General features: G+C 26.6%; 1 protein-coding gene across 1 annotated transcript in view; it reads right to left on the minus strand.

Moving 5' to 3' along the window:
- The window catches only part of LOC135923814 (uncharacterized), a 31,817-nt gene extending 14,565 nt beyond the window's left edge, over nt 1-17,252 (minus strand). The window contains exon 1 of the mRNA XM_065458768.1: nt 15,947-17,252. Coding sequence (XP_065314840.1) covers nt 15,947-17,252 — 1,306 coding nt within the window. The remainder of the gene's footprint in view (nt 1-15,946) is intronic.
- Between the last annotated feature and the right edge of the window lie 258 nt (nt 17,253-17,510).

The following is a 17,510-nucleotide window of genomic DNA, read 5'->3' on the forward strand; positions in this document are numbered from 1 at the left end:
AGTAGTTGTAATATACATATCAAAGCGGGTATATAAGAACATCGATAAATATGTAACTATATTAAAGCTCTACAAGTGGACGCGAAAAAGAAACTTTTTATTGTACCAGGGTAGACCCGAGCTTTAAAAATTATATAAAATCTAAAATAATGGAAAATAATGTTTTATTTTAAATCAAAATCTAATTTGGGGAGGGGGGGGGAGATTAAGACAAAGAAATTAGTACGTTTTGCTTATTTTATTTTATATAAGGATGACTAATGACCGAGCGTGGGTAATAAAAAATAAAATAAAGTCGGATATAACTCGGGTTTAAAAATGAATAAAATATTAAATTCGCAGGGATCTGAAAATTTTTAATTAAGATACAAGACAGGAGTAAAAATTTAAGAAGATAAAAGATAAAAATGCTAAATTTTTTAAAGAAAAAATGAGTAAGGGAACCCCGGTTGCAACGGAGCCACCGAGATAAAAAAAAAGAAGAAGTAAATACCACTGCCTTTTGAACTATCTGAGCTAAATAACTCAAATTTAATTAGTATATGTATTTTTATAAATATTTTCTTATTTTCTACAACCATTGGGAGTTCCGCAATAAAAATGATATTTATAAAAAACAATTTTTTGACCTATTTACGTCTAAAGTTTTTCTTTTATAAATATAAACCTTCCAAATTTTTAAGAGATTCTCAATTTGCTACATATTAAAAGTGTTCAGGAATTTCTAGCTCCTCTAGAAATATATCTCGAATCTATTGCCACTTCATGAGTGGTACCTCTCACACATTCAAGAATAGATCCTAATCTATGAGAGATCGAACTTTCTGAGTTTTTATTTTATTTTATAGCTGTGATAAGAGAATATTTTAGTATATTAATAGTTTCAATCTAATTCTTAAAATTCGGATAATACTGATCAAATGACCCCGATTTCCACTATATCTATGAAAGATATAAAATGTTTTTTAAATAGCATTAAATAAAAAAAAGTATAAAATTTTAAAGTCAGATAGAAAATGGGACATATTTATATTTAAAATAATATCTAATATTTTTCAATTGCCTATAAATTATAAATTACACCACAGAAAAGATGATAAGAAAAATTCAAATATTTATAGTTGTAAAATAAAAACTGATTATATTAGCGGAGAAGCTAGATAAAATTGGAATATATTATTGTGAATTATATTTAGTGAACCAATAGATCTTATCTTAGACCGAGATCAACCGGAACCATATTCCGGGTCGGTCAATTTTTTCGCTTTATATAACTTTTTACCAAGATTTTATGTATATTTAATTTAATTACTTTTCTAGAGGAGTTATCTTAGTTTTTATGATTCTTTTATAGTTCATTTCTACTTTGCAGAAAGTTAAAAAAACATTTTACTTATAGTCCCATTTACACAATATGTGCCATTTCAATGCCAAATTTAATGTATAGTTAACAACAGTAATTTAAAATAATATATATTTATTGTTTATTAGGTGTTTAAGCAGACATCTGATGAAGAATTCAATATTTATCTCTCTTGGAAAAAGTTAAGATGAAAATACATTCAAAATCTAATATACTCTTAATTTTTATATGCCATTTACGCGCATAATGTCATTTTCTTCAATACCATTCTTATAATATCAACGAAACATATGAAGCAAATAATATTAAAATGGTTTATAATAGACAAAATGGAATAGATTCTACTAGTATGAAGTCCCTATTTCCCCTCAGTGCAGTTCTGCTAACAAAGATATTAGCATTTATTAAAATAAAATATTTGTATTATTTATTATAACATTCATATATAATTTGATATTATTAACAGAAATATTTTACATTTAATAAAATAATAAAACAATCATGGTAAGGACCGGTCTTTTTTAGACCATAATTTATTCTGGTCTATATGCATCAGTCAGGTCCAGGCCAAAGACCTGATCGGGACCTTAACTAATTATCTATAATATATATATATAAGCCTTGTCACAAAAATAGCGTTACGCTCTCATGTCCCACTTTTCATGTCACACTTTATAATATATATTCAAAAAATCGTTAATTTTGAAAAGTGCCTACCGCCAATCGGGCAAGAATTTTGTTACAAATTTAGAAGGATTATTAGACTTGGGTTCGAACCCCGGCAAATGTTTTTTTTTCTTAATGTGGTAAAATATTTTTTTTTCTTAATCTGACAAAATTAATCAAATAGAACGATTATGTAGCTACTTTAAAATTCAAACTAAATAGGTATTCTGATATTTTAAAATTTTTTACATTCTTTTTAAAAATCACCACATAATCATATTTAACATTCATTCATTAACCAAACCAAACTGAACTGAAAAATAATAAATATTCATACACAATTACTGAACTGAAAAATAATAAATATTCATACACAATTACTGAATTGAAAAATAATAAATATTCATACACAATTATAGATAACTAGCTGATTTACAATTTTTATATATAATATATAGTATTTAACCGCTCCTTTAATTTTCATTTTTTTAGAAGGTACACGAAACAAAATTTTCATTTTTTTAGAAGGTACATGAAAAGGTTATAGGCTATGGTAAATTTTTTGATTTAATTACTATTTTATTATATTTTTAGATTCCTGCACAAGATACCTTTCAACAAAAAGATGCTGAAAATCAACAATCAAATTGTAGTACTGAAAATCAAGAGCAATATATTATTGTTTCAACATTAACAGTAAATTTTTATAATTTTTACATATAACAGTTACTTAGATTTTTCATGAAGGCTAAAATAATATACAAAAATAAATTATTAAATAGTTTGAATATTAACTTATAAACACTGAAAAGTTAATCTAGATATTGTAAAGAAGTCAATAAAATAGACCTTCATGGCAGCTAAAATTAAAAAATAATACCAATTTTAAATTATAAACACTAAAAAGCTATGCATAACTTATTTTTGTAAATTATCTTTTTTAGCACCCATAGAAGAAAAATCCAAGGAACTGTTGTATGTTATAATAATGACTGTCTAAATTTGAAAGTTAATCTTTTAAAAAATCTAGATATGGTAAAGAAGGCAATAAAACAGACCTTCATGGCAGCTAAAATTAAAAAATAATACCTATTTTGAATTTTAAATTATAAACACTAAAAGCTTATATCAGGACGTGTTAAATTCTGCCCCTACAAATTAATTCATCTAAAACGATACCACATCGAGCAAAACCATCAAAACACGACCATCTTCATCAGTAAATTCTATTTTGCACTTTCAATTTACACGCTTTATTTCAAGTTAATTACGGCAAACTACGAGCAAGGAAATCACATCATCAAAATACCACATCGAGAAAAACCATCAAAGACACGACCATCATCAGTAAATTCTATTTTGTACTTTCAATTTACACGCTTTATTTTAGGTTATTTACGGCAAACTACGAGCAAGGAAATCACATCATCATCAAAATACCACATCGAACAAAACCATCAACGATACCATCATCAGTAAATTCTATTTTATACTTTCAATTACACGCTTTATTTCAGGTTATTTACGGCAAACTACGAGCAAGGAAATTACATCATCATCAAAATAACACATCGAGCAAAATCATCAAAGACACGACCATCATCATCAGTAAATTCTATTTTGTACTTTCAATTTACACGCTTTATTTCAGGTTATTTACGGCAAACTACGAGCAAGGAAACCACATCATCACCAAAATACCACATCGAGCAAAACCATCAAAGACATGACAACAACATTTTCAAATAAAAGGCAACATACGGTGATATACCCGAGGCTAATTCTTAAAAATATTAGATTACTCTCAATTTTTAGAATATCATCTCCTTTTTTAGTAAAATTTTTGTTATTATAAATTTACTATATTATATTTTTTTAATATGGTTACAAATGCTTATTTGTTGGAATCCGATAATCGTCAAGCCTTGAGGTATATACAATTATTATATTTTCTTATAATTCATATCATTGTTCTTTTTTTTCTATTTCTTCCTTCTTTTATTTATTCTTCTTTTCATCTCTTTGCTCCCCTAAAATCCATCTCCTACCTTCACGCGGTGGGGAGTCAACAACAATGCTGACTAACAGGAGCTCTGGTGGATAATGTTAGTATTTGGGGTGTTAATAAGAAACATTTTTTCCATGTAAAAACTTAATTATTGAATAATCATAAAATATAAAAATTACTGATTCGTCCTTCAAGAAAGGTAAAATAATTATTCATTCATCATTGAAAAGAAGAAATTTCTGATTCCCCGTCATTCTTGACGGGTTATCTAGTAATATATATAATGTAGTAAGTGTGTAAATTAGAATATCAGCAGCATAACCCTAAACCTAATAAATAATCGCACATTTGGTGTAGATGATAGTAATATATAATTCAATTATATAAAAATAGCTTTAAGGGCGTATTCTGGTTCGACGTATTACAAACAGCCGACTGTTTAACCGGCTATAAAGTTCTGTTTAAACATCCAAAAAAGTAAGAGAAAAAAAACAAATCAAAATAGAAAACGAGATAAAAAAATTCGAAAAATATATTATCACAACACATAAAACAAACCAAAATAGGGTATCCTAGTTCAAAAGCAGTTTTGCCTCAGCTAAATAGAAATAAGTATCAAAAATAAGTCGAACCACCATAAATACTTTTATTTATCATATAAATTATGACTATTAAAAACTCAAATTATTTATTACTTCTAATCAACATTTTTAAAGCATTGTATGATTGATTTTTAAAACTAAGGTATAATCATTATCTTCTTCTATTGAAGAATCAATTGGCACATTAGTCTCCCCATTATGTCTAAATAATGAATACTTGGCTTATTAATATGTGTATCTCTTTTTCTGTGTGGGTAACAAGGGAGGAGACAAGGGGAAATCCCCCCCCTTCGAAAATTTGCTTACGCAAAGATATACAATAAGAGGACCTAAAGATTTCCAACAATATTTATGAGAAATCTACCTAATAGTACCCCCCCCCTCCACCAAAAAATCCTGGATACGCCTGTGGTTATTTATTTGTATGCCTATCCAGATATAGACCTTTATTATATAATCTCGATAGTTTTATGTTATTTTGACTTTTAATTACATGGCGAAAACCGGGGTAGGTTAGGTATACATGAGAACATCAGTTCACTTTCTTTCTGTGCCTTTAGAAAATATCGAGAAGTGGAGTTATATCGTTTCTGTATTAGAGCGATTTAGCAAATTTAATTTTCTATAAATACATTAACTAATCATCTTTATTTTTATAATTTTTATAAATTTATTTTAGTAAAATATTTGACCAATAAATATACATTTTATATTTAGCTTTTTTAGACAAATGGTATTTTTTTCAATCTAGTTAACATTTATAAGCACATATATTTTTGAAAAATGTCATTATATAATTGAAAAGGACAGTATTCATAACGAGTTTAAAATTATAAATCTAATGATATCATTCATAAACCAATAAAATAGGGGAAATCGGGACACGTTAAATATTGGGAAATAGTAGCCCATTCCTATTACAATTAGTTATCATTTAAAAGGCTGGAAATTTAAGTCGAAATTATTTTAATTTTTATAGTTGAAAATGTGTTTTAGCTAACAAAGGTAACAAAAAATAATGTCAAACTTTATCATTTAGATTAATAAATAAAGGTTTTAAAATCTTAATAAATAAATTTTAGGAAATATGAAACCCTATTTATTTAGGCTGATAATTTTTCAGAATCACATAATTCATAAATTTACATGATTCAGAATGATATTTAAAGTTAGTGGGATAGGTTATGGTTGGTCATAGGATAGTGGGTCTTATAAATTAATACATGTTTATTATTATGATTATAAAAAATGCAAAGAATTTTCAATTAATATTTATCAATCTAGAAATAAAAATATTTAATTACTTTAAATAGATGAGATACTTTATTTATATAACAAATTTCACAAATTTTTCATTTACGAATTATAATTAAAAATATATATATAAAAACTAATAATATATTAAAAATGAATTAAAAAATATGTATTTATTTTAATTTTTTTTAAAACTTCCTAAAATTTCTTTAAATCTTTCAATTCAATTTAATTTACTTAATTATCGCATATCAGGATAGGATATTATCAATAAATTAATTTATTGCTTCTAGTATTATAAAAATATGAAAAAAAAATTTAATTTTATAATTAGACCTCTATTTTATGTGTTTGACCACCTACCACATATAGGTGCAACGTACCCAGAGTATAGCATGGCTGGGCCAAAAAATATGGTATTTTCAGATTCGATTTTCTAAAAAAGTATTAAAAAAATATATAATCACTATTTCAAATAGCCTATACATTTAGGATTCAGAAGATGTTTTATATATTTAGAATAGTCTAATATTATTGAATTTAATTAGATTTGAACGAATCAACCATACTGGTCTTCCCTACTTAATATAGTGCATTCTCTGCAATGAAATAATAAAAATGTCAAAGAGTTCTTCGGAAACTCAAATTGCTTCCTAATCCGAACTTTGCAATTGCATAGATTGTAGAATTTTAAAAAAAACGGATGCACGCCTACTTCTTAACTGATCTTTATCTTCTAGCTCTAGAAAATATCCAAGAAGGATGAGAGAAGAATTTTTTGAACACATATTATATTGATGGGGAATTATAACTATTGTGTATGAGATAATGATAATAATCCTGACTATTTTCTATTAGCACCTGAAATAATTTATCATAGCAAATACCAACTTGGATAAAACTAAATATAAATATGGTATCAGGAAGTTCTATTTTGACAAAATATTACTAGGCCTAGGGTTGATTTACAATAGATTAGTGGAATAAAAGGACGGCAAAAAGCAATTGCCTTTAAATATTTAATCGTTATAGCAAAGTATCTCAGATTTGTTAAAAAGATATCATTTAAATAGTGTTTTTTTTGTAAACCTTAGGTCATCAAGGCAAGGTGTTAGGATGGGAGAAATGGCAAAAATAATATATAATTTAGTTTTAGCATCGATACAGATTTTAATAAATTAATTTTAAATTAGCAACGTCAACATGGTTTGATATTGTTCATTTATTAAATTAAATATAAATTTATATTTGTTAAAAATAATAAATGCTAATTTTTGTGACTAGTCAAATACAAAAAAAACAACTTCCCAACTAAAAAATTAAAATCAAGGTAGAGGAGAATCGGTTTATTCAGTTTTAAGAAAATAAATTTCCAGCTTTCTATAAGGATATCTGACTAAGGCCACAAGTGTTGCTCGCGCCTGTGGCATTCTCGCCGTATAATTGTTTTAATTAAAAATGAAAAATGAAAAAGGATTTTAATACTAAAATGAGTTTAAAAAAAGAGGCTAGTTAAAACAAAAGTAAAAGTGCAAAAATTCGGGGAAATTTCCCTGTTGTGCTGAATGGACACATTTTAGTTTTGTTATTAATGAGGCTTTGTACATATGTCGTCATTGCATATGTATACTAATTTTTCTTAATGTGTAATTTTTATGATGATTTGTTCAATTAAAATAAAATATTTTATATTTCAAAAATTAATTTTTGCCATTTTTTTCCATATGGTTTCCGAAATTACCCCAGGTCGTTGGCAAATAGCAAAAAGCATTGACTTTTATTAACTCTTAAATAGAGATCAAGGTAGGTAATTAGGTCTAATCTTTTTTGTTTTGTAGCCTAAGAGCAAAAATCGTGATCCTTACCCAGTCTCCCATTTCCCGCATTTTTTTGATCAATTTAAACTTTAGACTCCCCATACGGATAATTAGATAATTACAGAATTTATGGAAAATATAAGATATTCTCAGATATGTTTTAACAAATTTTTGCAAGAGTTTTCTAAAAGCTAATTAAAAATTTGGGGAAATTTTACCACCCTTAAATTTTCGTGAAATTGGAAAAGGTAGAAAAATATTAGGGAGAGGGGGTAAGGTTATGATTTCAACATAAATCGATATGAAATATACAAAAATAATTATTATTTATTTTATTAATTTATATCATTTGCCTCATCATTTATTTATTTTTAAGATTCCGTAATTTTTTTTTCCTCTTAAGCCTTTTAATGTCTCTCTTTTTTAATTTCCTTGTTGTTCTCCCAACACCTCACTCTCTTGTATACCCCTTTCCAGTATAAAGGCTTATTTTAACAAAACAAAAAAGAAGCCATATGACTGCCAGTATTAAATATTAGCGTACAATATAAAAGTTTTAAACATCAATATATTGACATAATTTCCAAAAACAAATATATATGTAATACTATAACTAGGATAGGTTATTTACTATATATATTAAATTATTGATTCAAATAAAGATTCATAAATATTTAAAAAAAATTCAATAAAATATATTTTAGATTTAAAAAGGGAAGACGAAAAATTTGTCAGAATTTTAAGATATATTTATTACGAATGAAAAAAAAAGAAACAAGAGAAATGACATTTTTATTCTTATTTTTATTTTTATTATTATTATTATAAATATAATTTATTTTACATTTCTCTTTTTTAGAATATACTTTTAGAAAAATATAAACTTTATTGATTATTTTACTATTTGCCTTTTGGAAAAAAACGAAAATTTGTTTTTAGGACAGTGAAACTTATCAAAGAAGAAATTCCTTGTAATTAGAAGCAATCGTAAATTGATTATCCTCGTAATATGCATTAAATGTTCCCTTAATATTTGGTTGAATTCGTAAAATCGGATCACTAATATAACAAATTATATTCAGGAAATGTCTTCCCTAAGCCTTTCAAATATCTAGAGCCTTAGAATCATTTGATGCAGAGCAGATATAGTCGATGTCCTGTGAATGAATACATTTAAATTATACAGGCTTTAATTTATACGATAAAGATAATTTATGCTAACTAATAAATGAAGCCCTTCGTTTTAACTAATTCATTTTTAGAGAGAAAAAAAGTAGGAAGCCAATTTTTTTGAAAAAGAACATATCTATTTATGATTTTAAAAAAATTAACGCGAGATAAGATTTGAAGTACTTTTAGCTTTATACATGCCAGAAAAAATAAGTGAGTTGCATAATAGATTATGATTTGGGAATTAGAGGTTTATTTATATTAAATATGTTTTTTTAAGGGAAGAATAGATTTTTCTCCCAATTCATTTTTAAGGAATCTTATCCATAACATTGCTATATCCTACTTGAACCCATCAATTAGTGTTATGGCTACTTACCTCAAATTGGGAGAATGAAGCATACATAATTCACCCAGTATGAAAAAAAAATTTAAAATTTAAAATAATTTTTTATCTCGTTAATATTTTCTTTTCATTTCAACTTCCTTTCATCACATTCGCATCATATTATAATGCCTATTATGACAGACAATAAAATATTAATAGCAGATAAATTGATAAAAGCTTTTAAGAAATGCATGAATATCGAATGAGAAATTTTTTAATTTTATAAGCTTTAAGGTAGAAGTTTTTTTTATGTTGTATTGGGTTTAGTAATATAATTATGCACTTTGCATGAAGGTTGAAAACTTAATTTATGAAATTCTTGAACTAAACCCTTTATTTTTACGATAATGAATTATTGTGAATATATCGATGGTCTTTTTACAATTAAATTTTAATGAAAGTTAATTTTTAAAAGAAAATGCCGATTTCGGTAATATTTACCGGGTAGACGAACAGGAGGGGAGATATTATAAGTATTGACAACCTTCATTGGGTCTATTAAAATTTAATCACTGATTCAAACTATATGATCGTATTTTAAAAGAGGGTTTTAATTTTAGCATTCTAAAGCTTTACCTCAGAAACATGTTTTATAAAGTTGAGGTATTTAAAATAAAATTGAATTTAAACGTCTAAGCATTACAACTTGTTCTAAGATGCTACGAATGAACTGAAAATAAAATTTATGAGTCGACTAGACCCAGTCTCTTCTATCAATAGACATCAACGAAATCTATATTTTTCTGTATTTAGCAACTATATGAGAGCCTCTATAGGAAAATAGACTTAAGCTGTCAGAATTTGTGGAAATTTAAAATAAAATATTTATTCAATAGTTTAAATAAAAATTTTGTTTGAAATCAAATACCTATTGCTGAATAAAAAAAATATGAATTATACAATATTTTATATGGATATAAGTTCAACAAAGATAAAAGATGCAAGTGCATACTAGAGGTCTGCAATGGTAGGGCTAAAAAAATTTAAACTTTGGGGGGGGAATGAACGGATTAAAATAAATTTTCATAACGGGCGGAGTTTCTGGTTAAAATCAGTCAACTGTACACCTCTAATGCATAAACCTTTAAAAGTTTGGAGCCCATTAATGAATCAATATATTCGATTATTAAATAATAAAGTATGCTATTTGGTTACCATACATTCACACTTATAGGCAGACTGGCATTTTTTCCCACGAGGTCCCAACAAAATCCGATTTTTGAGGCCGATCAGAAAAAAAATGGAAAAAGACCGGTCAGAAAAAAAATGTAAATATTTTTTTTTCATCCCTTATGCAACTATTTTAAAAATTTTATTCCAAATCAGACACAAATTATTTTAATGTTTCTTTTTGCTCTCACTTTTTATATGGTGTAGACGTTAACATTTGAAAATTATCCTTTTACAGCTTTATTCAGATTGCGCATTTTAACCGTTTTATTACCCATATCCCAAGGTAATATACATTTTACAAATTGTTATTGTGTGACTTCTAGTTAAGCTATAAACTTCCAATAAATTTTATTGTATAAACATGAATTTAAGATACATGAGAAGTTTTGAAATTATGAGCCTTTATATATTATTGTAAAAGCAAAATAAATTAGAGTGTAACTTTTATAATTTTTGGGAAAATGACTGTTTTTTTGCAAAATATGCCAAACCAGGATTTTTCAAAAGATGAAAATAGGCGAGAAACTAGATATAAAAATACATCTTTACATCAAATTTAAGACCTTTATGCTCAAGGGTTACCACATCAATCTTTAACCCTATTTCCCCTCTAGCCATGATGCAAATAGCCCCTCAAATCCGATTGGCTTCTATAATGTTGACGTATTTCGTCTTATACTTGATTAAATTATAAATTGCTGACACTAAGTTATCCGTGAACAAATATAATGATGTTCAATTGTATTCGAAGTGTATTTGGGAAGACCTTGAATATAGTTTTAGAATTTAAAAATGTTTTCAGTAATATTAATAAATATGTTTCATTTGCACATATTTGCAAAGATTTAATAGTCTCGGATTAAAGGGAAATACTGACTATATAATTTATGATAGTGAAGAGTAAAAGAAAACGAAATAACACAAGATAATATCAATTCCAAAGTGCAATAACAAATGTATATTACAATCAGGTGCGTAGCCAGCGGGAGGGAGTGGTATAGGGGGAGACTCACACCCAATAGCAAGAATTTTTGAAAAAACATAAAAGGGCTTTATGAATTGTGAATTGCAAAGTATTCTATTTCAAATAGGTTATATTCTATTTTAAATTAATTAGCAAAAAGTTAAAATTAATTTAAATATTTATTTCTTATATATATTAATATTTTAACTTTAAAATTTATTTTCTTACATTTTTTAAGCCTTAATTGATAAATATATAAAAATTTTATCAACCAAAAAAATTATATTTAATTTATCTCTACTAATAACTATGATTAAAATTTTCTAGAGTATTAAATGTTCAGGTATCCAAATAGACAAAATTTACTGAATATAATTATTTCTGAGACTTCTTGTGCTACAGGAAAAAAGCATTTTTTGGATCTAGAAGAGCCTATTTTTGCTCTTGGAAAAATATGAGAATAACCTGAAACATAATTCATCTGAAGCTAATACATTATTAGATTTAATATGATTGCCGATTTTTTTCATTGGAATGTATTAATAAATTATTTCTTACACAACAATTTTGTGCAATATTTTTCAAAAAAATGCACTTGGCTGAAGTTGTGAGAATCGCAAATATTATTATATTACAACTTAGAAGACCTAGAAATAATATCGACCAGGAATTTCTCGAGATTTATGTGATTGTTGAGGTTAAAGCGTAATTATGGGATTTTGGGATTCACAAGCCTCGACTTTACCGACAAACAAATCGTTCCAATATTAATGTGACTCAATTGTGGATCCTTATAAAATAACCATTTTTATTCCACTTTTTAATTTTGACTCATATCAATGAACGTGATTTATCAAATGGCTATATTTAATTTACAAATACTATATCTCGTAACTCCCTCTGATCTGAGGATATATCAAATCTTGATATTGAAAAATTAAATATTTAGCTAAATTTTATTCATAGGATATAAATGTATTTGAAAGCCAATTAATTTCAAAATTTAAATGGTATGAAAGATTTAATATTATAGATAATCCTCCAAGAAATTGGAAGCATTGCATACTTTTAAATATATTTCATAAGTTTTCCAAATATATTCAATCTACTGTGTATTTTAGCAATGATACCAAATTAATACAAGCACAAATCAGAGAACCTTTTTTCATTACAGAGAATAAAAACCTATATCAAAAGTTTAAAATTGATTGACTATACTAGCTTTACTCGTCGAGATCTAAACCCCAACTCAAAACTAATGGCCCAAGAAGATTAAAATTTTATTTATAAACGATATTCTAACTTTTTAAATATTTTATAAAATGTTTGATTCTATATTTTATTGTGATTTACATATCGGTTTATATAGCTATAATATTTTTTAACCGTATTATATTCGCTTTTTATATTTTGTATTTTCCAATATTTTATTATTTGGGTTCGAAATTATCGTATTTTAAAATATAAGTTCTAATATATTTTATATGATGATTAGTTCTAATAAATTTTTAAAGCTTCACAAAAATTATTTAAATATAAAAATTAACCACCGTTTTTTTTAAAATGTTAAAGAATTTTTTTTTTAAATAAAATTAAAAAACAGAATTATAACTTATACCATAATTATATAAATGATAAGTTCATAAAAATAATTAAGTTTAATTCTGAATCTATATTGCAATATTTAATATTAAATTATGCATTATCATTTTAAATTTTAAATATTATATCTTATACATAGTTAAATCTAATTATTTTTCATAAGAACCTAAATCTGATCATTATTGTTTAATTTACCAACGACCTTGACTAAGATGACAAACTCTTTGGGATAAGATGTCAAATATCGAATTTAACTCATAAAATCAATGATTATTAAAAAAAAATTAATCTCCACAATAAAGATAAGGAAAATAGATGTGTTATAACTGGCCATGACTATCTTTTTTTTTAAAAAGAGATTAAGAATTGGGTTTGACCAAACAAATTTAATATCAATGTGTAGCCCAAATCATAATTAAAAAATAAAATTTAAATCAAAGTTCTATCTATAATAGGATTTGAGCTAGATGAGGTTATGTGAAAGTTATTTTTTGGCCCGTCAAAACATGATATGTATTACCTAACCATATGCTATGTGTTAACTGGTTATAATATATTATTTAAGAATTTTTTTAAAATATGAAATATTACAAAAAAAAGTATACTTGTAAAAAGATCCATGCTCTAATATTTCTTCATTATTAAGTATTTAAAAAACACTAATTTATCTATTATCAGACATATATTTTATGATGATAATTTATATATCGCTGGAGTATCCAGGATTTTGCTAAGGTGGGGGGGGGGGGGCTATTAGGTAAATTTTTTTCCCATAAATTTTGGAGACCTTTAAGCCCACTTATTGTAGGCCTTTGACTATATTAGATTTTATAAAAATAATTTTTGAGTTTTCACTTTTTTTTTGTTAAAATGCTTTTTTCTAAAAATTTTGAATTATAGTTGTTATTTTCAAAAGTTATTAATTTTTACTAATTTTCCATTCAAATTTTCTTATAATGAAAATTGTATATATTTTTTGGGAGAGAGAGATAGGGGTTATAATGAGGGAAAAATTTTATTAGCTTAAAATGATATTTAAGAGAACAGGCAGATTAGATGGAGGAGGGGGAATTCCCCCCCCCATTGATTACACGCCTGATCTTCATTATTTGTTTCTAAGTGTTAATTAAATATAAAATTAACCACTTATCTATTTAATGATATCATCAATTATTATCTTAATTATCAATATTATGCCTATTTCAATTATTTAACATCTATTTTAAAATTTATGATGTTATTAAAATTAATTAGACAATTATTAATTTATAATGAAAAAATTATAATATATTTATTTGCATAAATAACAAACAAATAAATCATGATTATTAGTGCATTGAGCAAGAGCCTATTCTTCACAATGAATGCATTTAATACACTATTCCTCTCTCTAGCTCTTTATATTCCTTCGTGCATATAATGCAAAGCCACTCATCATTATTCTTCATTAACTTTAGGAAACTTTACTCATATTTTTATTCTTAGTCATGTGCAAATATTCTTATAGAAAAATAACTGATTTTTAACATATAAAAATTTATATAATTAAATCTATGATAACTAATTATTTAACAAGTAATTCTAATATATAATAAATAATATTAAAAAATGCTCTAACACATTTATATAATTAATAAATCTGTATAACTAATTATGTAACAGATAGTTCTAATATGTAACTAATATTATTAAAAAATACTTTAACTTATTTATAAGTTTTAACTATTTTGTGCTAGACAGCATGAATGATTTGCTAGTTTGTATTATATGATCTTTTATAATTTAATTCTGAGATTTGGTGAATAATAATTTTTTTTCTATTTGAATTCCATTCCATAGGGGATATTGCAAAATCTCTTTGTATTTTTGCATTGTGCTTACTAAAGTTGTCTAGGAAAGTTAAATTTAATAATGATTATATCATCAATTGGCAATTAAATTTGTTTATCATTTGAATTTTCGCCAAATATTGTTTTATGCAAGCTTTTCATTTCAATATGAATGTGTGAATGTATGAATTTTGGCCAGTCAATACATGGCCAGACAATACTCACCTGACTATTATCGTTAAATGCCTTTATATGCATATTAAGTAAAACTTGTAAACCCTAATTTTTTGTGTGAATAATGCTAAATGCCTAAGGATAATATTTATATAAAATATCAGTAATTTAAAATAGTAAATCTTTCACCAAACAAAAAAGAATATATATAGCATGATTTTTCTAGAATGAGATACTAAAAACAATTTATTTAAAATATTTTTTTATTAAATTGCTCTATTCAATAATTGAACTTAGGTAAGGTACATATCATAAATATACACATTTTGACCAATTTTGAGAGAAATTGGTCCATTAGATAAAAAGTTAAAGGGTGGCTTGAAACATAGATATTTGCAAATCTCCCCTACACTAAAAATGGATAATTCCTGCTACAAAAAAGGATATGCTGATTCAGGACAATTAGTCCAATATATCATCTTCGCATTTTTAAATGACAATATTATATCCCTAAAAAAATTACCCTCCTCTCCCCCCAAAAAATAGTTTCCTTCCTGTTCCTTAAATATTTATAGCGGAAATAGCAAATCTAAGCCATCAAAGTTAGCCTAGGAAAACCATAACTCCTACCTTCCTTCCACCCTTATTTTCTCCACTCTTTTTCACTCTTATTAAATTTTAATAATGACCCCCCCCCTTGTAAAAGTGTAGATAATCATCTATAAACTCTAAAAAAAATGCCACTCCCAGTGTTCTTTCCAAGCCGCTGACACATTGTATATGAAATTGAAAGCTAATTTTATTTAAAAATGTGATAACTTTTCTTCAGCTAATTATTATAAAAAAATAAGAATTTTTTTAAAATTTATTTGAGTTATTTTTTATATTCATTTTTGTATACAATATATATTTTATTTGATTGATTGAATGTATTACCTGATGCCAAATTTTCAGTTCGATCTAGTGCTATCAAATTCTTATCTTCCAAGGGATAGGTAAAATAATTATTTTTACCTCTTCTTCTTTCCTCTTTCGGATCTGTGAAAGAATGAAACGAATCTTGAAAGGAATTTATCACTTTAAATGAATTCGGAATGTCGAAACTATTAAAACCGGAGGGTTCCTCAATTTTATTGAGCAAGGTTACGAAAACGGAACCTTCAACGGACCCATTACGTTGATGGTAATTGGTCCCACGAGGGATAACGTTATTTATGCTTTCTATATTGCTACTCATACTCATAATGCGTTGTTCCATATCATTGTGGATACAATCGTTCCCATCTCGGGGATCTCTGATCCCATCTTCTCCTACCACCCATTTATTGTCGGACATGTCACAACTGATATAGGCTAATTTAGGTGGTGGCCCTAGCGTATAAGACGAGGGACTAAATACACTAGCTTGACATGGTGGGTTGTTAGTATTTGAATTTACGGAGTTTAGGTGATAACAGTTATTCGTTTCGCTTGTACGAAAATTTTTGAGATACTTCTTATTACAACAGGGTTCGGTAACTGACTGTTTTATAAAAATTATATCTTTTTGTTGCTTCGTTAAGAACCTAAGATGGGTATCATTTTGATAGTTGCAGCAATTATTTTGCAATGATTCCAAGTAAGTAGGAGATATAATGAAGCGATTCGTAGTGTGTGAAGGGGTAAGAGGCGGAAACGATAATGAGACGGGAGAGAAGAGGGGCATCCTATCCCCCATGTCGGTGTTGGAAAAAATGGATACCCTATATTTATCACCCGTAGAGTTATACTCGGTTATGCCTTCCTCCGATTTGCTAACACTTCGTAAAATATCTTTTAAACCCCGAGAAAGTTCTACGCATTTGCCTACGTGACCACTGGACCCACCACCATCCTCCGACGAATGAATAACGAGGGATGTCGTGGTAGCATAAATAGCTTCTCGACATGGGTGTTGCTCAGGAGGAAGGGAGGTAGATATGATTGTAAATGATGGCGTGAATAATCTGGTATACGCGTGGCTATTTATTTCTTTGACTAAGCCTAATTTGTCGTAAAAAGTTTCATAGTAGGGATTATCTCTATTTTGAAAATTTACGGAAGCAAAGTGGTCTCCCCCCGGATGATAAATCTGGTGACCTGGGTAACGGGAGAGGGAATGCGCAATGGGAGGTAAACGGATGATCGTATTTCCTGGTTTATCGTTTTGACCTATTTTATGATTGTAGGCAGAGGAGAGTGAATCTTTTTGAGAGGTCAACATTCAACTCTTTTATTTGAATTAATTATTTTATCATTTTTCTTTTTTTTTAAATTCTCGATGCTCATTACAATATTTGTCATTGAATTTTGTTTTTGTTTTTTTTAAATTTTTATATTTCATTTTGAATAATAATTTTCCAAATTTAAAATAATATTTAAATTAAGAAATGGATAAATTAAATATATTATATGAATTTATTAATATTTTTAAAAATAATTTAATTCCTCTGTATATGCAAAATATTCGTGGAATTATCGT

The sequence above is a fragment of the Gordionus sp. m RMFG-2023 genome, chromosome 1, assembly GCF_954871325.1.
Source record: "Gordionus sp. m RMFG-2023 chromosome 1, tfGorSpeb1-WG-v2, whole genome shotgun sequence".
Lineage (NCBI taxonomy): Eukaryota > Metazoa > Nematomorpha > Gordioida > Chordodea > Parachordodidae > Gordionus > Gordionus sp. m RMFG-2023.